This window comes from Embiotoca jacksoni, unplaced genomic scaffold, assembly GCF_022577435.1.
Source record: "Embiotoca jacksoni isolate LCO1_2020_lvr unplaced genomic scaffold, fEmbJac1.0.p SCAF_46, whole genome shotgun sequence".
In the NCBI taxonomy this organism is placed as follows: Eukaryota; Metazoa; Chordata; class Actinopteri; family Embiotocidae; genus Embiotoca; species Embiotoca jacksoni.
The window spans coordinates 2,059,746-2,082,146 of NW_027185399.1; the positions used below are offsets into that span (position 1 = coordinate 2,059,746).

The 22,401-nt window shown below is 40.0% G+C and overlaps 6 protein-coding genes across 6 annotated transcripts; all 6 read right to left on the reverse strand.

Annotated features, from left to right (window-relative positions):
• Positions 1-3,061: 3,061 nt before the first annotated feature.
• Positions 3,062-5,164, reverse strand: LOC138210405 (odorant receptor 131-2-like). Its single transcript, XM_069169535.1, has 4 exons — positions 5,064-5,164; positions 4,330-4,468; positions 3,836-4,261; positions 3,062-3,274 (listed from the first exon to the last, which is right to left on the reverse strand). Exons 1-4 carry the CDS (start codon positions 5,135-5,137, stop codon positions 3,062-3,064), a joined length of 852 nt encoding a protein of 283 aa, XP_069025636.1. The 5' UTR covers positions 5,138-5,164.
• A 1,721-nt stretch (positions 5,165-6,885) lies between these two features.
• LOC138210406 (odorant receptor 131-2-like) lies at positions 6,886-8,270 on the reverse strand. The gene is made up of 2 exons (XM_069169536.1): positions 8,160-8,270; positions 6,886-7,695 (listed from the first exon to the last, which is right to left on the reverse strand). Exons 1-2 carry the CDS (start codon positions 8,241-8,243, stop codon positions 6,886-6,888), a joined length of 894 nt encoding a protein of 297 aa, XP_069025637.1. The 5' UTR covers positions 8,244-8,270.
• A 3,357-nt stretch (positions 8,271-11,627) lies between these two features.
• Positions 11,628-12,740, reverse strand: LOC138210407 (odorant receptor 131-2-like). The gene is made up of 2 exons (XM_069169537.1): positions 12,585-12,740; positions 11,628-12,449 (listed from the first exon to the last, which is right to left on the reverse strand). The coding sequence occupies exons 1-2, from the start codon at positions 12,738-12,740 to the stop codon at positions 11,628-11,630; spliced, it is 978 nt and encodes a 325-aa protein (XP_069025638.1).
• Positions 12,741-14,372: 1,632 nt separating this feature from the next.
• Positions 14,373-15,485, reverse strand: LOC138210408 (odorant receptor 131-2-like). Its single transcript, XM_069169538.1, has 2 exons — positions 15,330-15,485; positions 14,373-15,194 (listed from the first exon to the last, which is right to left on the reverse strand). The coding sequence occupies exons 1-2, from the start codon at positions 15,483-15,485 to the stop codon at positions 14,373-14,375; spliced, it is 978 nt and encodes a 325-aa protein (XP_069025639.1).
• A 1,631-nt stretch (positions 15,486-17,116) lies between these two features.
• On the reverse strand, positions 17,117-18,945 carry LOC138210409 (odorant receptor 131-2-like). Its single transcript, XM_069169539.1, has 2 exons — positions 18,790-18,945; positions 17,117-17,938 (listed from the first exon to the last, which is right to left on the reverse strand). The coding sequence occupies exons 1-2, from the start codon at positions 18,943-18,945 to the stop codon at positions 17,117-17,119; spliced, it is 978 nt and encodes a 325-aa protein (XP_069025640.1).
• Positions 18,946-20,018: 1,073 nt separating this feature from the next.
• LOC138210410 (odorant receptor 131-2-like) lies at positions 20,019-22,075 on the reverse strand. Its single transcript, XM_069169540.1, has 2 exons — positions 21,920-22,075; positions 20,019-20,822 (listed from the first exon to the last, which is right to left on the reverse strand). Exons 1-2 carry the CDS (start codon positions 22,073-22,075, stop codon positions 20,019-20,021), a joined length of 960 nt encoding a protein of 319 aa, XP_069025641.1.
• Between the last annotated feature and the right edge of the window lie 326 nt (positions 22,076-22,401).

Sequence of the window (22,401 nt, forward strand, 5' to 3'; positions counted from 1 at the left end):
CTTGTCCTCCTCTCCCTCTGCATGTTTCGATGCTTTTTGTTCCTGTCAGTCCTTTGTTGCTTTATATTGATCAGTTTTGGGTTATCAACAGTTTTTGTTTTTTTAGATGTCGCCGTTCTGGGTTGCCCGTTTGGACATCATCCATTTTTTGGGGACTTGTACTTGGATATCTTAACTTTTGTTTGCATGAAGCCTCCTGTTCCCGGCGTTGTGTCTTTCCGTCCTCTCATTCTGTGAAACATTAGTATTTATTTAAACCTTCCGTGTGTTTGGAATCATTTAAAAATACAATCAGAGGAACTACAGAAGATTTTGAAGCAGCCTTTTCCTCTTTCTCTGAGCTGCCGTCTGGGACACCGACAGTAAACAGTCAGTATGTTGGAACCTTTTCGCAAAAGCTGGTTTAAACCACACTGCAGTTTATCAAATGAATCCTACGGCTTGTGACTTCAGAGCTCGTCGTCTGTTTTAGGGAAATACATGCAGGTGTATTGTAACCGCTGTCCATTCTTTCAGTTTGTACCAACTCGTTGGGCTAAAACATGCCAAAGCACCCGTCTGGTGTCCTGCGGCCGGTCAGTGAAACCCCGGTTGGGAGGTTTGGAGCCCAACCTTCAGGCTCACCTTGTTCCCTACAGAGTTGCTGCATCGACCACGATGATGTCTGCGACGGCGGGGATAAAGGAGACGGTGAAGATCTGAACGCTCAACGGCCATCCCGGCCAGATTCAGAGGGCTGTTCCTGGACACAGACACATGAGTTTGATCTGTTTGTGCTTTTTAAAGCTCTTTTTAAAAACAAATTTACTGAATAAATCCTAAAACAAATATTATATCATCTGTAAGAACCAAACTCAACTTCATCTTGTCCAATCTTGCTTTTCTATTTCTATCTGCCAAATCATTACTTTTTTTTTTCACCTAAAAACATCCCAAAATTTAGTCAGTAGCATCTATTTTTTTTTTTACTTGAAATATGTTAAACTATTGGAAAATTAGCTGTTCATCTACTATTTGAATATTGCGCCTGTAGAGACTGAGCCTGCTTTATATTTCCGCTTCCACTGAATTAGTTTTTTCCGACGGGCACCCCACGTCCTCCTTTTTACCGGAGTATTTAATAAAATACCTCGACCCGCCGGCGTTTAAATCGAGTGCTCCCTTTTCAGTAAAGGCGGGAAATTTAAACTGCGTTCGACCCGCCTGATTGGTTCCGCTTCTGTTGCCAGAGAGACGCAGCAGGAAGCACCTGGATCTGATTGGAAAGCTGGAGCTAATGCTACTGTTCACCTCATAAACAGCCGGTGTCTACAGTGTCTGCAGCCAGGAGGGTTTTGTTTTTTATTTGATTGTTTTTGGAGAGGATATTTGTTACTTCCGCCCGACTCAGTTCGTCAACAGTTATTATGTTGGTGTGTTTACTCCGTTAGCCGACCGTTAGCCGCTTCTGTTGCTATCAGCCGGACTCAGGAAACAGGAGTTTTTCCTGCTGAAGACTCATGAAGACTTTTTCTCAAAGGATTTATTCTCCACACTTCAGGTCCAGAGGATCAACTTCTCCTCTGCAGGCTACTGTAAGTACTCCCTGTAGTACTGCGTTCAAAAATGACTACCACAGTACAAAACTAGGAGTATTAAAATGTTCCTAAAGTACCCAAAACATACTTTTAAACATTCAACGATTAGTCACCGAAAACTCAACTGTTTTGAATGTGTAATGTGTATTTTATGTTTATTTTTAAAGCAGAAATACAGTTTTCAACTTTTTAAATGTAATTTTTCTGTTTGTTTGTGTACATAACAGTTGAATATGGCTTTGTTATCTTTGTTTTTGACAGATTTAGTTAAAACAAGAAGGCCAATTGCAAAAATAACTGAATGATTATTAATTGATTATAGGCTCATTTTTGCATTAAGGACATTTATGATGCAGCTGGTGACAGTGAGGTTAATTTAAGTAATTTACTTCTTTGTATACTGCTGCATATCTTAACCCATGATAACACATCCTAACGTGTTTGTTTTGTTGATTAGATATTGTATTATTAATCTGAATAAGCAAAGTAGCTTCTAACTAATGGCTGTCACGGAAATATGAAAAAAATAGGGTTGCAACTAAGGATTATTTTCATTATTAATTAATCTTGTTGCTTACTTTTTCAATTAATCAACACGTGTGGCCACGTGAGGAAATGCAGTTTTTGGCGGTTCATCTTTGGCTTTTGGAAATTATTATTATTATTATTATGATTATGATATTTTGTTTGTTTATTGTTTTCTGTTTCTTTTCTCTGCACATAAACTTGAGACGAAATACGATTCAAAAATATTTTTCTTTTTTAAAAGCTTCCTCCTTCCAGTAAATGGTGCTAAATGCAGGATTAGAAAAGCAGCAGCAGGAAGTCCGTTATCCTTTCATGTAAACATTGTGAAGAAAAGCAACAGGAGCAGCTGTGCAGTAACAACAAAATACCAGCTGTTCGGCCCCATGTGGCTCCTGATACAGAGTCGGCTAATTCACAGCCTCGTCTTGTTGTCCAGAAACTGTAAAGTCGCCGATGTTAGCAGATTTGAACTGTGGTTTTAGACCAGGGACTGCAGCTAGAATCTGGAACAAGTTTGATCATCTTCAGACTTTCCAAATGTGAGCTGTTTCCATCCCGCTGAAGGAATATGTCTTTCTATTGGTCTGACTTTGTTGTTGTCAGCTCCTGGTGCTACTGTCCAGAGTCCAGAGCTGTTTACTCCGCTATAGTCCAGGTGATGGTTGTGAAACGGGCAGAAGAGGAGGAAGCACATATCTCAAGATGTTCAAGTCATCTGTAATATGTTGTTAGTTTTTGATGCAGCATAACAGCTGACTTTCTATAAGCAGTGATTCACTGGACACAGAAATGACACCGTTGACTCTTCAGTCCGATGCAGCAAACAAATACAACAGTGCAATAAGAAGTGGGAGTGAATCACATCCCACCGAACCTGCAGCCGACCGACTGTCGGGTGGACGTTAGTCCGCCTCGTGTGATCGCTTCACCGGCGGGTTCGCTTTCAGCAGCACCGGTCAGACACGGTGACTCTGACAGGACAAGTGCCGGATCCAGTACTTCCTGAACAGCTCGTCCCGAAACCCGTAGATCACGGGGCTCAGGAACCGGGGGATGATGTAGACGAGCAGGAAGAAGATGTAACGGATCTCCAGGCTGAGGCGGGGGAAGAGGGAGATTAACGCCGCCTGAAGGGAGGGAACCACAAAGGCCAGCATGCACAGCAGCAGCTGGAGCAACAAACAAACAAACAAACAAACAAACAGAGGAGGACAGGATTTATATCACTGAAAAACACTTATTAACAACAAAAAAAAAGAAATTTCAGTTAATCGTAAAAAAAAACAATGAATCAGTTTGATAAAAATAAAATGCCAAGAATCCCCTGCCCCTCGTTACATGTAAGGATTTTCTGTTTAACGTGCTGTTTCCACAGTTTTCTACCATATGGACCAGGTCATTATTTAACTTGTTGATAAAGAAATTGTTGGATAAACTGCTGATGAAAATAATTATTGTATTTTTCTTAGTCTGTGTTACTGCAGAAAAACGCAGCTTATATTTTGTTAAAACTGGTGATATTTAAATTTCTTGACTCTTTCAGATGGACGGACATTATTATATTTTGTATCTTAAATAAGCTAGTGGACATTTTTACTGATTAAATACCAAATAATGTGTGTGACTCGATAGCTGCGTTTGTTTTCGTTGTGTTCTCGGTGTTGAAGTTCGTTCAGCTCCTTTGCGTCTCAGCTCTCAGTTTCTCGGTTGCTCCTCCTCCTGACACCCACCTGCACCCCGTGAAGCAGCACCGTGTTCCTGGCTCTCTGCACCGAGGCCAGGCCGGTGGAGGCGGCTCGCGCCACCAGCATGATCTTGCAGTAGGTGTAGAGCAGCGTCAGCGCCACGAAGGACAGGTACATCCCGTCGAACACGCAGTTCTTGTAGTAGATGGACCGGTCGCGAAACAGCAGCGAGTGGTCGCAGAAGATGGAGGCGTGGAAGAAGCTGGGCGGCTCCTTGACGACGGTGACCAGGAGGTCGGTGAGGGGCGGGACGGCGGTGAGGAGGAGGATGACGCCGATGAGGAGGAGGGTGCGGGGTACGGTGCACATCTGGATGTAGTGCAGCGGGAAGCAGATGGCGATGTAGCGCTCCACGGCCATGCCGGCCAGGATGAGAGGGGTGGAGCGGGTGGTGAAGACCGCCGTCATGATCTGAAGGCGGCGGACGGCGGTTGGATGAAATGTTATTACAAAATAGACTGAAAATGGGAGGGACTTACCAGAAAGCAGCAGACGGAGGCGTGGATCTTCCTGAAGATGTAGCTGACCACGTAGAGCGCCGTCACCAGGGTCAGCTGGACGGCGTCGTTGATCACCATGGAGATGAACATGATGTAGCGGGGGTTCTCGTAGAAGACACTGGAGTCAGAGAGAGATGGATGCATCTTTACACCAAGGCTGCAACTAACGGGGATTATTCTGGAATAATCTGCTTATTATTCAATAACTCTTTTCAGAAATAACATGCAGCAAAGTGGAAGACTGAATAACTGTTTTCAGCAGTATGTTCAGCAGAGGAGGCGTTCAGGTGCACTGTAGAGCGCAGGTCACCTGTGTTTTTGAAGTGCTCAGAGGTACACAGAAGTCACATGGTTAAAAAAAAAAAAAAAAGGGAAAAACTTGAGATAAATCCAGTCGTGGTTGTGGCTGCGTGTGTTTATCAGATGTGTTGATTAATATAAAAACCTGCTGCTCGGTCAGAGTGTTCGAGAGTCAGACTGAAGAGTAGAGACGGAGGAAAGTGGAACAAGAGTCTCTGTCGTAGTTTTGCAGACAATAATATATCACCCAGATTATTGCTGAATAATAATTGTCTGTAAACCAACCAATTAATGAATCAGATCATCTTTGTAGCTCTGCACCACTGGACCCAACTAAAGGAGATGATTTTCTGGTCAGGTGCTGCTGCTCGTGTCCACAGTTGAAATCATCAAACATCATGAGAGTTGTGTACCTGTGCCGTAGGAAGGTGTGCACCATGCTGCTGTTGATGATGCTGAGGGCCAGCCACACCAACATGGCCACCATGTTCTTGGTCAGAGCATTAGAGAAGCTGTCTTTAGGTACCGCCACGGCGCCCCCTATCGGTACAGAGCTGGTGTTACTCATCAGCAGGTCCAGAGGCCCGTTGGAGGAGTTCATCAGCAGCATCTCCTCTTCAGCGTCTGAGAGCAACACAAATCGAATCTGACTCCATTCATCCGCATTTAAAGCATGTGTTTTACACATAGTTCGATTTTATGGAAAATAGTTAATTGGATCATAAATAACATAGAAATATAACCTCGACAAAAACATTTGCTATAAAATTTATCAACAGTTAATTTTTCTTATACACAATTGACAGAATTTAAAATGGAAAAACAAAGTTTAAGGGTGAGTTTATAATATTTAAACAGATAAACTTCCTCACCTGTTCCCACCTGTGTGGTCAGCCAGGAGTTCTTTGAAATCTGCAGGAAAATCTGAAGAAAATTCTGACAAATAATTTAGAATTAAAGACATTTCATCTTTCAGAGGATCGTTCTCAGATTTTTAATAACACAGAATATCTGTAAGATGTTACATCTTTGCATTCAACAGCGTACTTTTATTTTGTGTGTTTATTCAATATTATTATTAACTATAACAAAGTGTAAACACAAGATGCCTTAATCTGGTTTATATGTAGAATTATAGTAACGCTACATTATTCTTCCTGTTTTACACAATATAAATGTTTACAAATACATTATATACAAACTTACATCAATCAGCAGCTCATCAATATTCACACTGCAGTCTGTAATAATATATATAATTATGTGACATCACATTAAATAATTATCTGGTTTCATTGTTTTTCTGCAGATTTACATATTTTAAACTTCAGTTTGAAAGCCTCATAAAACCTTTTTAAACATTTAAAAAACAACAACTAATATTAAATCAAAATCAGCTGTGTTCTAAAGATGTGAAAACATCAGTTCAATATTTACAGACATTAAAGTGAGTGATAACGAAGCCTCTCACCTGTCAGGATCAGGACCAGGATCAGGACCAGGATCAGAGTCAGGACCAGGATCAGAGTCAGGACCAGGATCAGAGTCAGGACTTCCTCCAGCAGCCTGCTCCCTCATATAAGAATGCTGTGTATGCGTGTATCGATCAGGTCGTCATGGGGACGGGCTGAAGGTCATGATGTCATAGGTTATCATGCTTCGATTCCCGGTAATGAGCACGGAGGAGATTTTGATCTCTGAACTCATAATGAAGCTAAAAAAAGATGAATAACAATGAAGTTTAGCAGAAGACGAACAGGCCGTCACTCGTTCAAGATTTAATTGAAATGAATCTGATGAGTACAGATTTAATCCGGGTTTCTGAATGTTGCAGATTACCTGCACAGGTGTGAAAAAAGCAACTATTTGGACACCAAAAGATTTGAGATAATATTTAACTATCTGACATGTTTCCAGGATGTGTGAGATGACTGTTTTATATAAACCAGCTTTAAAGCCAACATATTCATGTTCCTGTAAAAACAGTCGACCGAGACGGACAAAATGATAATAATTCACAATTATAAACAAACTTTATTGCAATCGGATTATACAAACTTATTCTTACAGATGTTTTTTTTTAATTTCAGAAGAAATATAAATGCTATATTTTCTGCCACATTTAATATTTTAGACACATATTTTTTATATTTTCTTTGCAAAGAGCACGTTTGAAACGTCTTCAAAAAGTCTTCAATATTCTTCAAAAATACAACCGCCCTTGGTAACCTGTCACTAGCCGGCTTTGTTCACCGCTGCCACTCTGCGCTGGTCGGTGCACCTGCTGCTCAGCAGGTGCATCTTCAGGTACTTCCTGAACTTCTTGTCTCTGACGCCGTAGACGACGGGACTCAGGAAGCGCGGCAGGATGTAGACGATCAGGTAGTTTGCGTATCGGATTTCGAGGATGCGTCCCGGGATGATGATGTGCAGGACGACCTCCACGCTCGGGGAGATGTAGGACAGCATGCACATGGTCAGCTGGGCGCCGTGCAGCAGGATGGTGTTCCTGGCCTTCTGGGCCGACGTGGTCTCCGTGGAGACGGCCCGCGCCGCAAACAGGATCTTCAGGTAGGTGAAGACCAGGATGAGGAACACGCAGGAGAAGTAGATGATATCAACGGCCTGTCTTTTGGAAGCCAGGATCGGGTCTTTGAACACGTTCTGGCGCAGGCAGAACACCGACTCGTGGAAGAAGCTCAGGGATTCGGTCGCCAGCGTCACGAACAGATCGGTGATGTCCGGCGCCACGCTGATGAACCAAATCCACCCGATGACCACGTAGGTCCTCCTCACCGTGCAGACCTGAGCGTGACGCAGCGGTTGGCAGATGGCGACGTAGCGCTCGATGGCCATGCTGGCCAAGTTGATGGGGGTGTTCCTGGTGGTGAAGACCGCCACCAGGATGAAGAAGCAGCAGAAAGACACGTTGATCTTGTAGAAGATGTAGCTGAGGATGAAGAGTGTGACGGTGACCGTCAGCTGGACGGCGTCGTTGATCACCATGTGGATGAAGAGGATGTAGCGAGGGTCTTCGTAGAAGGTCTGGAGGAAGACGAAGGGTCGCATGGTTAGATTATGGGGGGGGGGGGGGGGGGGGTGTTAAAAACAAATAACCGGTAAACTTAACTTCACAATATTTCATTTTTGATTCACAAATATGAAATATGGAGTCATTTCTAAAGTGTTGAATGTGTGTTGGCAGGTGGATCTGCCGGTCTTCATACCTGCTGTGTATTATAGGCTCCAACTCTTATAATGTCAAATATTGCTATTTTATTGATATATTACTTTTCAGTCAAGTGTCTGAAAATGATGAAAAATGACGTTTATCAGAGCCCATGTTGAGTCCAACGATAAAAGTGCAGTAAACAGTTAATTGTAAAAAAGACATTTGATAATTTTAGGAAAAAACAAAACTAAAATGAGAAGCTGGAATTAAATAATTGGGTTTGATGAGCTCCTAAATCAGGTGCAGATGATAATTAAGATGCTGTTTGTGTTTTTACCTGGTGTCTGAAAAAGATGGCAACCAAGGTGCCGTTGATGTAACTGAGGACGAGCCAGACCAGAACCACAATCAGGTTCTTCATGAGCGCCGTGGTGAAAGTATCTCTGACGAGCACGAGCTGCTCCGCCAGCAGAGGGAGCCAGAGAGACGGAAACACAAAGGACTTTCAAATGCAGTTCAATTATCATTTATCAAAGCTTTATTAATGTGTTTCTTTATAATGACATTGTTTAAAATTTACTCTGGAAAGAACAGGCATGTAAATATTCATCTACTCTCGGCGCCACATCAAGTCACCTAAAACGGTTCAGAAAGACATTTTGATGTCAAGAGCCTCCTGAAACAGCTGTGAATCAGGAGATAAAACATCTGGACAACATTAGTTCTCTTTAAGGCTTATTATTTGGGGAAAGAGGCACCAGATCATGTTCCACATTAGTTCTTTTCTGAGGAAAACTATTCATCTGATAAGGATGTAATTGGACTCTTTGGCCCTCATAAGGACGGGAGGCCTTTTTTAATTTCAGGGTCAAAAATCTAATTTGAGACATGGACACAATTTCATAAATTCACAGTGACAAATTTATCTCGACTGAATGTTCCTGCTTCAGTTTTGGTAAAAGTTAAAAAGAATCGTGTGCATTTGCTGTAGCAAGACTTTTGTCTCGTCCTATCATGACCGAAAAGAGAAGAATTTTTACACCAAAATTAAACATTAAACATTTTCGTCAACATGCTGGAAACATTTCATAACATACGACTGCTTCATCAAACCTGATAAGGGAAAGTCACGTTGCCTCTGGGACCGAGTGATGAACTCATGCTTCACTGTGACCTGACAGAGACACGCTATACAATAATTCAAAAAAAGGTTTAAATGAATAATTATACTGTATAATATAGTCAATATCCTCAAAAACCATTAAAATATTCTATAACAGCATATTAAAACTGTACTTTGATGATTCTTACACTAATCTGACCCCGTAAAATGCTGCAGGTTCACAGTGAATTATTTTCTTCTTCACACGCTGTAGAATCCTGAATCTGCAGACATTTCTTGAAATTAGATTTTCTAAATACTTTAAGATTAAATTTTTCCCTGCGAAGATTAAATTTCAGGACATGTATCATTTTGCAGCTTCTCTCTTCCCCCTCTACTCTGATATGTTTCTCCCCCACTGCCTGCATCAAATACACATGAAGTCAAAACATATCCTCGTGTTGGATATTTGATTTAAAGGCTTTCAAATTTGCCACTTTACTTTTGCAAAAATGCATCAGTGCCTGTTTTTTTTTTTTTTTTTTTTTTTTTTCCTTTCCAGCACAAAACACAAAGTAATAAACACAATGATTTAGTGGATCAACTCCAGCAGCGCTAACGGCTCCAGTCAGCTGTCAACAACCAGGACTCAAATCAATCGCAGGCAAAATGACATTTATAAAAATAAAAAAAAAAATCCTATTACACAGTTTCATTGTATTTTAAAACGTTAAATATATTTACATTTTAATCCTGGTTTTGAAATGTTAATATTTGGACAGAATAAATGCAAACAAACTCGCGTTATCCTGACTTTAGTCAGAAAGTGTTTCTCACCCGTCTCTGCTGTTCGACCCGCCTGAGTTCAGGTCCGACGCCGGAGGCAGCAGCTTTATAAACACCTCGGTTCATCACAGACGGGAAGAGAGGATGATGATGATGATGATGATGATGATGATGATGATAGTTTATGGTTGTTACAATTCTGACAGCGAGGTTTAAGAAATGTTTTTTATATGGGGATGTTCTGTATTATTTACATTTTTATATCGTGTTTAAATGTGGTCGTCCAGCTGAAGTCTAATGTTGGCCAGTCGCCTCCTGGCAAATGTTTTCTGACATTGTCAGTTTTCCATCCAGGTATGAAGTGCATTCAGCTAGAGCTGCAAAATTTGATCAATTATTCCCCCAAAAAAGAAGAAGGAAAATGAATTCTTGAATGAAGCAAAAAAAAAAAAAAACCAATCTATAAAACATTTGCTGGTTCCAGCTGGTAAAATGAGACCGATTGATGATGCTGCTGCAGATTTCTGTCAAAGATTAAAACACACAAAGTTCTGACATTTTGTAGACCTTGTAAAATATTTATTGAGTTGGAGATAAATTAATCTTCAGATTAATGTGAAATAAGAGTAGTTGTGAGTTTCAGCCCTAAAAGAAACGTTATGGGGCGAATGAACAGACACCAAACATGGTCTCGGTCCCGCTGAGGAGCTGAATGGATGTTATGGGGTCAGATGATGAGATCGAGGCTGAGTGTTTTCTCCTGCTCCCAATCTTTATGCTAAGCTAAGATAACCATGTCTTGACTTTAGACCTAATAAACAGGCATCAGATTAAGAACAGATGTCACTCATTTTTCAAAATGTTGAATCGTTGTTTGTGACTTTTCCAATCTAAGCGCTGCATTTATCTTTGTTTTGTAGGCGCAGCTTGAGACTTCACCAGGAGGCGCTGTAACCTGATGAATGTGAGTCCAGGCTTTATTATTATCATGCTAACGTTGTGTTTGGTAGTTTATTGGTGGGTTTATCAGAGCTGTTGGAGTCACCTTAAAGGTCCCATATTCTACACTTGTCTGGTGTTTTATTTCTCTTGATCTCCATAAGAATATGTTTTGGTGGTTTTGAGTACAAACAACAATTTGGAGGCCGTTTTTATGTCTTTAACATGCATTGATGTCAAAATTCAAAAGTTCCTATTTTCTGGTTAAAAGCTTTCACAAACAGGCAAACTGGAAATCTTTTTTTTGCCGTCACAAAATATGAAATATGACAAACAACATCGTCAACATCCATGTAAATCAACACGGGTAAGGAGCTCGAGTTCAGGAGGTCAAAATGAGTTCTACACTACATTTCTACACAGCTAGCAAACGAGTTCATTTCTTTCTTTCACCATGAACGCTGTCATATCAAGTGGCGTCAGACCTTCTGCTCTCAGCAGCCCGACAGGTGTTGAGGTGAATTTCTTCCCCCTTTAAGTTGCTCATGAACGCACCACAACATTTGATTTGAATTGGACCTTTTTGCAAATGCAGACAAATGTTCTGCCACCATAAAAAACATGATTATTTTCTAGTTTTTCCTTGTTTGACGTAAAATGATCAATATCAATTTTGTAAAGCCAAGAATATTTCTACTGCGACCACCGAGATGAATCTCATGCTGTCTTCCTGCGCTCTTTCAGGGTCGATGATTCAAACTTGATGCTGATATTTTGGTCTGATGTTCAGCAGTTTAGGGTCGAGTTTGTCCAGCTTGTTATCTTAAGTTTGGTACAGAACATCAAAATTTTGGTTTCGTGACGACGGGCTGAAATATAGCAAGAAGGCACAAGCTTGTTAAAAGTCCAAAGTCATGGACTTGTTATACTGCAGTACTTTCACACCGAATAGTAAACCTGATCACTCGCAACTCTAATCTATCTAGTTTTGTGATTAGTAGAGCAGCGTGAGTTCAGCTGCAGTCTCTGGTCGGTTTCCATTCTCATTGTACACAGCAGATACTTTTTCAAATACTGTTTGAGCATCTTGTCTCGCAGCCCGTACACAATAGGACTCACACATCTGGGCAGAATCTGGATTAATATATAGAAAAAGAAGACAACTTGCAGATAATGTCGAGGGAACCAGTAGACCAGAGCCTCTACACATAAAGCGTATACATAGGTCAGCATAGACAGCAGCAGCTGGAAGCCATGAAGCAGGATGGTGTTTCTGGCCTTCTTTACATCTCCAGCTGCTGATTTAGCAGCGAAGAAGATCCTGAAGTAGGTGTAGAAGAGGGTGAGCCAAACACCAATTAGGAAGATTATGGGAGTAACTTCCCTTTTTTTCAAAATTATAGGATGTCGGAACAAGCTTTCCTTATGACACAATATTGTGGAATAAAATATCTCTACAGGCTCCGTTACCAGAAGAATTAAGACGTCTGGCAGATTTGAGAGTAAACTCATCACCCAAATCCAACCTATTAGAATATAAGTTCTCTTGATGGTACATAACTGAACATGTCGCAGTGGTAAACAAACAGCAATGTAGCACTCCACAGCCATCACAGCTAAATTCAGGGGAGTGTTGACGGTGGTGAGGATAGTAAACACAACAATGAGGCAACATAAGGAAACGTTGATTTTGTAGAAGACATAACTCAAGACGAACAGGCTGATTGACATCGTGAGCTGGATGATATCGTTCACTACCAGGTGGATGAAGAGGATGTAACGAGGATTCATGTAAAATATCTGAAAGAAAAAAAAAAGAGAAGAAACGACAAATTTTTACTTGAATCCATCTCCTTCTACGATTAATAATTACTGATAATTTCATACTAATGATGCAGTAACAACACTATTAATCCTGGTGGTAATAACCCTGACCTGGTGTTTGGTGAAGGTGTGAATCAGCGTGCCGTTGATGTAGCCGATGGTGAGGCCCAGAGCCACCAACAGCACATTTTTGGCCACAGCTGAATCTCTGGAGTCTCGATAACTCGCACTGTCCGACACGTTGTAGTTATAAGATGAGAAATTCATGATTTTAAGGTCCCGCCAAGCCCCTTTTTACAGAAGACAGAATAATATATAACAACTCTTCTCTTTAATGTTCATATTTGTACTAAAAAGCAAAAAATTTAATGTGCTGTACTTTGTACCAAAACATCCTTTTTTTCTTAGAGTTAATACAACAACAACCCATCTTTACTTTTGTTAGTAAAATCATTCATCTATCAATGTATCTGCTATTAATTTATATTTTGCATTTTCATAAATATTTCACAAAGTCAGTAACCAGCTGTACTTTAACAACAATTGCATATAAAGCATTTAGATTTGTTTCTATGGTGGAAAGCTTTTTTCAAACTGAGATCACCACATGAACAGATCACATATGTGGAAGTAAACAGACAAAAAAAGTTTGAAATTCGACCAAAAATGATAAAAACAGATGAAAAAGTCTTTCATGTAACGTTCAAAGATCTATTTTTTTTTTATTCATATCTCAATTAGAGCAAGTTTACGTTTGCTCTTTTAAGATAAGAAGTTCAGCAGTTCAACATGTGGTAATCTAGTTGTTGAATTGTATGAAGAGAGATGCCTTAGTTGGATTTGCTGAGTCGAGCATTAAATGCACATAAAGAGGATAATCCAATACTGCACTACCACAGTGTGATAGCAGCATAGAGGAGGAGCACAGAAGACGTAGTTACCTGGAGTCGAGTATCTCCGTCTCCCCGTTTGACCCGTCGAGAAATGAGTTTGAAATGAGTGTGATGTCTTTATATGAAGCAGGTTGATGCATCGGTCCTCCTGAATGTTGGCGATGATGTCACCATTATCTCCTACTGTGGATGAGTTAGTTGTCTGTGGGTAAATGCTCCCCGGCCTGGTTACTGTCAGTCAAAACCTTTTTTTTTTTTTTTTTTTTTACATCAGACTTCATGTATTTTATATTCATGTTTGGGAACTGAGGAGAGCACTTGCTGGAGTTTTGAAAGTATAGTGTTGTCCCATTCTTGACTGATTTTAGGACTTCCGCTGCTCAACAGTTTGTGATCTCCTTTGTGGTGTTTTGTTGTTTCATTATGCGCCACATGTTTTCAGTGGGTGACAGGTCTGGACTGTAAGCAGGCCAGTTTACTCTCCTACGGAGCCTTGCTGTTGTAATCCGGTCAGATCACAGTTTGGAATTGTTTTGCTGAAACAAGCAAGGCTTTCCCTAAAAACAACAAAAAATAAAGACGTTGTGTGGATGGCCGCACATGTTGCTGCAAAACCTGAATATATCATTCAACGTTAATGGTTCCTTCCAGATGTAAAAGCCACCAATGCCATGCGCCCCCTCATATCATCACGCATGCTGGCTTTTGAACTGTGCGCTGATAACAAGCCGAGTGGTCCCTCTTCTCTTACCTCGGAGAATGCGGCGTCCATGATTTCCCCCCCAAAAAGTCAAATTTTGATTTAATACACAAGAGGACAATTTTACATTTTACTTTGCTCCATCTTAAATGAGCTCGGGCACAGAGAAGACGACGGCGTTTCTGGATCTTCTTTATTTATGCTTCAAAATATAAGAGGACACAATCTAAAATCACAACGTAACGTACCAAATGCACTACAGTAACTTCACACCGAATAATCAAGCAATTCGCTCGCAACTCTAATCTATCTAGTTTTGTGATTAGTAGAGCAGCGTGAGTTCAGCTGCAGTCTCTGGTCGGTTTCCATTCTCATTGTACACAGCAGATACTTTTTCAAATACTGTTTGAATATCTTGTCTCGCAGCCCGTACACAATAGGACTCACACATCTGGGCAGAATCTGGATTAAAATATAGAAAAAGAAGACACCGTGCAGATAATGTCGAGGGAGCCAGTAGACCAGAGCCTGTAAACACAAAGGATATACATAGGTCAGCATAGACAGCAGCAGCTGGAAGCCATGAAGCAGGATGGTGTTTCTGGCCTTCTTTACATCTCCAGCTGCTGATTTAGCAGCGAAGAAGATCCTGAAGTAGGTGTAGAAGAGGGTGAGCCAAACACCAATTAGGAAGACTATGTAAGTAACCTCCCTTTTTTTCAAAATTATAGGATGTCGGAACAAGCTTTCCTTATTACACAATATTGTGGAATAAAATATCTCTACAGGCTCCGTTACCAGAAGAATTAAGACGTCTGGCAGATTTGAGAGTAAACTCATCACCCAAATCCAACCTATTAGAATATAAGTTCTCTTGATGGTACATAACTGAACATGTCGCAGTGGTAAACAAACAGCAATGTAGCACTCCACAGCCATCACAGCTAAATTCAGGGGAGTGTTGACGGTGGCTAGGCTCGTAAACGCAACCGTGAGGCAACATAAGGAAACGTTGATTTTGTAGAAGACATAACTCAAGACGAACAGGCTGATTGACATCGTGAGCTGGATGATATCGTTCACTACCAGGTGGATGAAGAGGATGTAACGAGGATTCATGTAAAATATCTGAAAGAAAAAAAAAAGAGAAGAAACGACAAATTTTTACTTGAATCCATCTCCTTCTACGATTAATAATTACTGATAATTTCATACTAATGATGCAGTAACAACACTATTAATCCTGGTGGTAATAACCCTGACCTGGTGTTTGGTGAAGGTGTGAATCAGCGTGCCGTTGATGTAGCCGATGGTGAGGCCCAGAGCCACCAACAGCACATTTTTGGCCACAGCTGAATCTCTGGAGTCTCGATAACTCGCACTGTCCGACACGTTGTAGTTATAAGATGAGAAATTCATGATTTTAAGGTCCCGCCAAGCCCCTTTTTACAGAAGACAGAATAATATATAACAACTCTTCTCTTTAATGTTCATATTTGTACTAAAAAGCAAAAAATTTAATGTGCTGTACTTTGTACCAAAACATCCTTTTTTTCTTAGAGTTAATACAACAACAACCCATCTTTACTTTTGTCAGTAAAATCATTCATCTTATCAATGTATCTGCTATTAATTTATATTTTGCATTTTCAGAAATATTTCACAAAGTCAGTAACCAGCTGTACTTTAACAACAATTGCATATAAAGCTTTTAGATTTGTTTCTATGGTGGAAAGCTTTTTTCAAACTGAGATCACCACATGAACAGATCACATATGTGGAAGTAAACAGACAAAAAAAGTTTGAAATTCGACCAAAAATGACAAAAACAGATGAAAAAGTCTTTCATGTAACGTTCAAAGATCTATTTTTTTTTATTCATATCTCAATTAGAGCAAGTTTACTTTTGCTCTTTTAAGATAAGAAGTTCAGCAGTTCAACATGTGGTAATCTAGTTGTTGAATTGTATGAAGAGAGATGCCTTAGTTGGATTTGCTGAGTCGAGCATTAAATGCACATAAAGAGGATAATCCAATACTGCACTACCACAGTGTGATAGCAGCATAGAGGAGGAGCACAGAAGACGTAGTTACCTGGAGTCGAGTATCTCCGTCTCCCCGTTTGACCCGTCGAGAAATGAGTTTGAAATGAGTGTGATGTCTTTATATGAAGCAGGTTGATGCATCGGTCCTCCTGAATGTTGGCGATGATGTCACCGTTATCTCCTACTGTGGATGAGTTAGTTGTCTGTGGGTAAATGCTCCCCGGCCTGGTTACTGTCAGTCAAAACCTTTTTTTATTTTTTTTTTTTACATCAGACTTCATGTATTTTATATTCATGTTTGGGAACTGAGGAGAGCACTTGCTGGAGTTTTGAAAGTATAGTGTTGTCCCATTCTTGACTGATTTTAGGACTTCCGCTGCTCAACAGTTTGTGATCTCCTTTGTGGTGTTTTGTTGTTTCATTATGCGCCACATGTTTTCAGTGGGTGACAGGTCTGGACTGTAAGCAGGCCAGTTTACTCTCCTACGGAGCCTTGCTGTTGTAATCCGGTCAGATCACAGTTTGGAATTGTTTTGCTGAAACAAGCAAGGCTTTCCCTAAAAACAACAAAAAATAAAGACGTTGTGTGGATGGCCGCACATGTTGCTGCAAAACCTGAATATATCATTCAACGTTAATGGTTCCTTCCAGATGTAAAAGCCACCAATGCCATGCGCCCCCTCATATCATCACGCATGCTGGCTTTTGAACTGTGCGCTGATAACAAGCCGAGTGGTCCCTCTTCTCTTACCTCGGAGAATGCGGCGTCCATGATTTCCCCCCCAAAATGGCAAATTTTGATTTAATACACAAGAGGACAATTTTACATTTTACTTTGCTCCATCTTAAATGAGCTCGGGCACAGAGAAGACGACGGCGTTTCTGGATCTTCTTTATTTATGCTTCAAAATATAAGAGGACACAATCTAAAATCACAACGTAACGTACCAAATGCACTACAGTAACTTCACACCGAATAATCAAGCAATTCGCTCGCAACTCTAATCTATCTAGTTTTGTGATTAGTAGAGCAGCGTGAGTTCAGCTGCAGTCTCTGGTCGGTTTCCATTCTCATTGTACACAGCAGATACTTTTTCAAATACTGTTTGAATATCTTGTCTCGCAGCCCGTACACAATAGGACTCACACATCTGGGCAGAATCTGGATTAAAATATAGAAAAAGAAGACACCGTGCAGATAATGTCGAGGGAACCAGTAGACCAGAGCCTCTACACATAAAGGATATACATAGGTCAGCATAGACAGCAGCAGCTGGAAGCCATGAAGCAGGATGGTGTTTCTGGCCTTCTTTACATCTCCAGCTGCTGATTTAGCAGCGAAGAAGATCCTGAAGTAGGTGTAGAAGAGGGTGAGCCAAACACCAATTAGGAAGACTATGTAAGTAACCTCCCTTTTTTTCAAAATTATAGGATGTCGGAACAAGTTATCCTTATGACACAATATTGTGGAATAAAATATCTCTACAGGCTCCGTTACCAGAAGAATTAAGACGTCTGGCAGATTTGAGAGTAAACTCATCACCCAAATCCAACCTATTAGAATATAAGTTCTCTTGATGGTACATAACTGAACATGTCGCAGTGGTAAACAAACAGCAATGTAGCACTCCACAGCCATCACAGCTAAATTCAGGGGAGTGTTGACGGTGGCTAGGCTCGTAAACGCAACCGTGAGGCAACATAAGGAAACGTTGATTTTGTAGAAGACATAACTCAAGACGAACAGGCTGATTGACATCGTGAGCTGGATGATATCGTTCACTACCAGGTGGATGAAGAGGATGTAACGAGGATTCATGTAAAATATCTGAAAGAAAAAAAAGAGAAGAGGGAAAACAGCTCATTTTTTTTTAATCCATCTTATTGTTCTTCTACTATTAATAATCACTGATAGTTTCATAATACTCACAATGCAGTAAAAACAACACTACTGTGGTGTGAAAAATGTTGGTTATCATATCATGCATGAGAGCTTAAGACCGATATTGGAAAGAAATGTTAACTAACGGAGAAGCTCTCCTTTCCTCTCCTCTCGTCCTCATCCTCCTCCTCATCCTCTTCCTCCTCCTCCACTGCCTGTCAGACTCGGCCACACACACACACACACACACACACACACACACACACACACACACATGCAGCCGTCACATCCTCATCTTCACCCCAAAAAAGTAATTAAAATAACCGTGGGATAACTTCACATATCTTAAAGATGAACCAGAGGTCCTTGAAACACACATCGAACATGTTGGAGAATCTCTCCACGCAGATCAAAGTCTTTGTCTCTTTTATAACTTTAATGCCTATCAAAAAAAAAACAATGATTGTTTAGACTTAAATTATATAATGTGCGATTAAAAATGATTTTCCACATGAGAGAGTTATACAGTCTGACTGCTCTGTCACACACCTCTAGTAAACTTTTTTTGGGGATAATATTTTATTTTATTTAAAATAGTTCAAAGAGCTCCACCTCAAGAAACTACAGCTGTAAAATCCTGCTTTACTTGTTTTTATTTATTAAAAAAAAAAAATTAACTTCTTACAATTTCAACTAAAAATGTCACTACTACTTCTAATAATAATCATAATAATAATAACGACAATAACATTCCAAACACCGTGATACTGTGGTATTTCCTTCTGGGTTTATTATACCTGGTGTTTGGTGAAGGTGTGAATCAGCGTGCCGTTGATGTAGCCGATGGTGAGGCCCAGAGCCACCAACAGCACATTTTTGGCCACAGCTGAATCTCTGGAGTCTCGATAACTCGCACTGTCCGACACGTTGTAGTTATAAGATGAGAAATTCATGATTTTAAGGTCCCGCCAAGCCCCTTTTTACAGAAGACAGAATAATATATAACAACTCTTCTCTTTAATGTTCATATTTGTACTAAAAAGCAAAACATTTAATGTGCTGTACTTTGTACCAAAACATCCTTTTTTTCTTAGAGTTAATACAACAACAACCCATCTTTACTTTTGTTAGTAAAATCATTCATCTATCAATGTATCTGCTATTAATTTATATTTTGCATTTTCATAAATATTTCACAAAGTCAATAACTAATAAATTCATGCAGATGATTTGAGGCTCCTGCCAGACAAAATAATACATGAAATATTCCATCTTTAATCTTCATAGTAATGTTATTATTATTTTTTTTGGTACCAAAAACATCCTCATCTTATTATTGTGAAGGTTTTCTGCACAGACAGGGAACACAACTCCAACTCATTTACACCTTTTTTAATTGTAAGTCATCCATCCATCAATGTACCTGTCCTATATTTACATTCACATACAACATTTAGTTTGGTCTTTCTTTAGTAGATATCTTGGATAGACAATCTGTAAAAACAGTTAACAGCTTTTCTAAATACACAGCTTAACTATCAGGTTTACAATTGGATAAAAAAAAAAGATAAATTATTGAAGTGAAGCAAACAGTTCAATACTGACCTCAGAGGATGGATTCAGGTCTGGAGATAAATCTGCCTCGACATGATTGTGGTTCTGCATTTCAAATATTTGTATACAGCAGGTTGAGTGAGGACGTACGTACTCTGTGGGTGTGTGGACCACGAATTAATGACCCCAGAGAATATTTAAAATCTTATGCAATTAACTTCTATTGTCCTGCTTACTTTGGAAAACAATTTAACGTGTGAAGCACCTTCCCTGTCATCATGTTGTTATTTACATCCCTCCTGACTGCTGGTAGGAGTTTAATAATAGTTCCTTAAAAAAAATAATAAGTTACCTTCAGAAGCAGTAAGCCACAATAAAGAGTAAAAAATAGAAATTCAATTGCACATCATTTTCACATAAAAAGTCAGTTTTTAAAAAAAAAATAATCTGTGAATCCAAAACAAACATGATTTTATGAATCTATCTTCAGCGTGTTCTCAGGACGGATGATGTTAACGGTTACTGCACATACGAGATACCTCTTGAAGTGCTTCCTGAACGTTACGTCCCGTAGTCCGTAGATAATAGAGCTCGCACAACGAGGAAGAATCTGGTAAATTATAAACGTTACAAAATGGATGGATGTTATTCCTCCGGGGAACAAATATACGAGGAACTGGATGAACATGGGTTGCACGTAGACCATCATGGTCGACAGCACCTGAAGGCCGTGAAGCAGGATGGTGTTTCTGGCCTTTTTAGCGTCTGCGTTTGCAGCTTTGGCTGCAAACAAAATTCTGAAGTACGTGTAGAAGAGAACGATCCAAACCACCACCAGGAACAAAGCGTGGGACGCATCCCTCTTCTTCATACTGTAGCTGCTCCTGAACACTCGGTCCCTCTGGCAGAACACTCTGCTGTGGAGGAACGCAGGAGGCTCAGTGGCCAACATGATGAAGACATCCGGCAAGACGGAAAGGGAACTTATTGCCCAAATTATGCCAATAATAACATGCGTTCTTTTGACTGTACATATGTCGTTATAGCGGAGGGGAATGCAGACGGAGACGTAGCACTCCGCCGCCATGAAAGCCAGATTCAGAGGAGTGTTGTGTGTGGTGACGATGGCCGGCAGGACGAGGAGCACGCAGAGGGAGGTGTAGATACTCTGGAAGGCGTAGGTGAGGATGAAGAGGGAGATGCTGGTGGTCAGCTGGATCATGTCGTTCAGCGCCAGGTGGATTAAAAGGATGTAGCGAGGGTTCAAATAGAAGATCTGAATGGAGAGGCAGGAGTCAGGTTAGATTACACCGTTACACATGTTCACCTGCAGAACAGTAGATCACAAGTCTGTCCACTCACCTGACCAGCGTTTCTCTCTTTTTAAATATTTGTATTCATCCTAAACCACCACAGTAGTGCCATTAAATACAGTTATTAAACTGTGTATAAAAGGGAGCGGTGTTGTTTTACAGTTATTTGTTACCTTGTTATCTATATAAAGTCATTTATAAGTATTTCCACAGCCTAGATTGCAGTTTCAATATTAGTGTGTCTCATACGAGTGTATCATTTTGTCAAGTGGGAAACGAGATAATTAATGTTCACGCAAAAATGATTTACAAGATGTTACATTAAGTTGAATTTCATCGGTTATTAAGAACTTTTTAAGAACCGGTCTGAAAAGAGCAGATATGACGATGCAAAGGGGAAAAAAAGAGGAAGGGAAAGGCACAAATCTAGAGTCAGCATGTTGGCATGAAGGATATTGCAAATCAAAATGATTTAGTTTTTTTTTTTTTTTTATCAAAAACTATCAAAAAATGATTTGTTTTGATAATCAATTCATAATTTCATTAAGTTTTTCAAGTGCCCTGATTTCTGGTTCCAGTTGGTCCACATTCAGGGATCACAATTGTAAAAAGCTCCTTTTCTTCTGTCTGTATTGTGTCTGTAAATTTACTACCTACTACTGTTTACTGCAACAGTGACGGGCATTTCTATCGCTCTTTCTTTTTCTTTTGTAAAGAGAAAACAATTAGTTGATTAATCTAGAATATATAACATTGTCATCTCATGTTTTACAGACACTGGATGAAAATGTCTAATAGTAATTAAATATCACTGATTAGATATTTTACCTTTTGTTCTTGCCTATTTTTCCAAGTAGACATTCAGATATTGGGGAAAAGAGGAAGATTTGATATTGAATTCAATCTTTTTTTTTTTTTTTTTTTTTAACTATGTTTACAGCAACAACAATATGACACTTCTCATGAATAACTTGAATCTCTACATAAAACAAGTCACGTTTTGAAGCCACATCATATACATTCACTGTTCACTCAGAAAGGAGTAGATATGAAACCCTACGTGATGCTGGTTGAACGTGTGGACCATGGTGGCGTTAATGTACACGATGGTGACGCCGAGGACGACAACGGTCATGGTTTTGCCGACAGCTGTAACTAAGGTGTCCCGGAGGTTCACCGATCCCGTCGCGTTACCGTCCTTGGTGGAGAAATTCATGTCGGCATCTGAGGAACATGTTTCAAAGGCAGAAGACGTAAAATATCACGATGAAATATCATCTGAAAACAATCGCTTTGACCGCGTTGAAAACTTCAATATTAAAAGTCATCTTCATGTGTTTGTAAGTAGTCCAGTGAAGTAAACAGGTAAATCTACTGACCTCAGGTGATGGCTGCAGATGTGGATCTTAATGTGCACTGGGATGAGTGCTCTGTTGCATTAGTTTATATAATAAATGCACACTGAACACGTGTTCATGCTTCTGATTTGAAACATGTGGCAGAGCAGCCTGATGATTGGTTCACGCTGATGTACGAGTTAAT

Coding starts and splice junctions, on each gene's coding strand:
- LOC138210405 (XM_069169535.1), bottom strand. CDS start 5,137: ATGGTGGCCATGTTGGTGTGGCTGGCCCTCAGCATCATCAACAGCAGC. Junction 4,469..5,063: donor CACACCTTCCTACGGCACAG/GTACACAACTCT, acceptor CTCTGACTCCAG/TGTCTTCTACGAGAACCCCC. Junction 3,275..3,835: donor TGCTGCTTCACGGGGTGCAG/GTGGGTGTCAGG, acceptor TTGTTGCTCCAG/CTGCTGCTGTGCATGCTGGC.
- LOC138210406 (XM_069169536.1), bottom strand. CDS start 8,243: ATGAAGAACCTGATTGTGGTTCTGGTCTGGCTCGTCCTCAGTTACATC. Junction 7,696..8,159: donor CCATCTTTTTCAGACACCAG/GTAAAAACACAA, acceptor GTCTTCCTCCAG/ACCTTCTACGAAGACCCTCG.
- LOC138210407 (XM_069169537.1), bottom strand. CDS start 12,740: ATGAATTTCTCATCTTATAACTACAACGTGTCGGACAGTGCGAGTTAT. Junction 12,450..12,584: donor ACACCTTCACCAAACACCAG/GTCAGGGTTATT, acceptor TTTTTCTTTCAG/ATATTTTACATGAATCCTCG.
- LOC138210408 (XM_069169538.1), bottom strand. CDS start 15,485: ATGAATTTCTCATCTTATAACTACAACGTGTCGGACAGTGCGAGTTAT. Junction 15,195..15,329: donor ACACCTTCACCAAACACCAG/GTCAGGGTTATT, acceptor TTTTTCTTTCAG/ATATTTTACATGAATCCTCG.
- LOC138210409 (XM_069169539.1), bottom strand. CDS start 18,945: ATGAATTTCTCATCTTATAACTACAACGTGTCGGACAGTGCGAGTTAT. Junction 17,939..18,789: donor ACACCTTCACCAAACACCAG/GTATAATAAACC, acceptor TTTTTCTTTCAG/ATATTTTACATGAATCCTCG.
- LOC138210410 (XM_069169540.1), bottom strand. CDS start 22,075: ATGAATTTCTCCACCAAGGACGGTAACGCGACGGGATCGGTGAACCTC. Junction 20,823..21,919: donor ACACGTTCAACCAGCATCAC/GTAGGGTTTCAT, acceptor CTCTCCATTCAG/ATCTTCTATTTGAACCCTCG.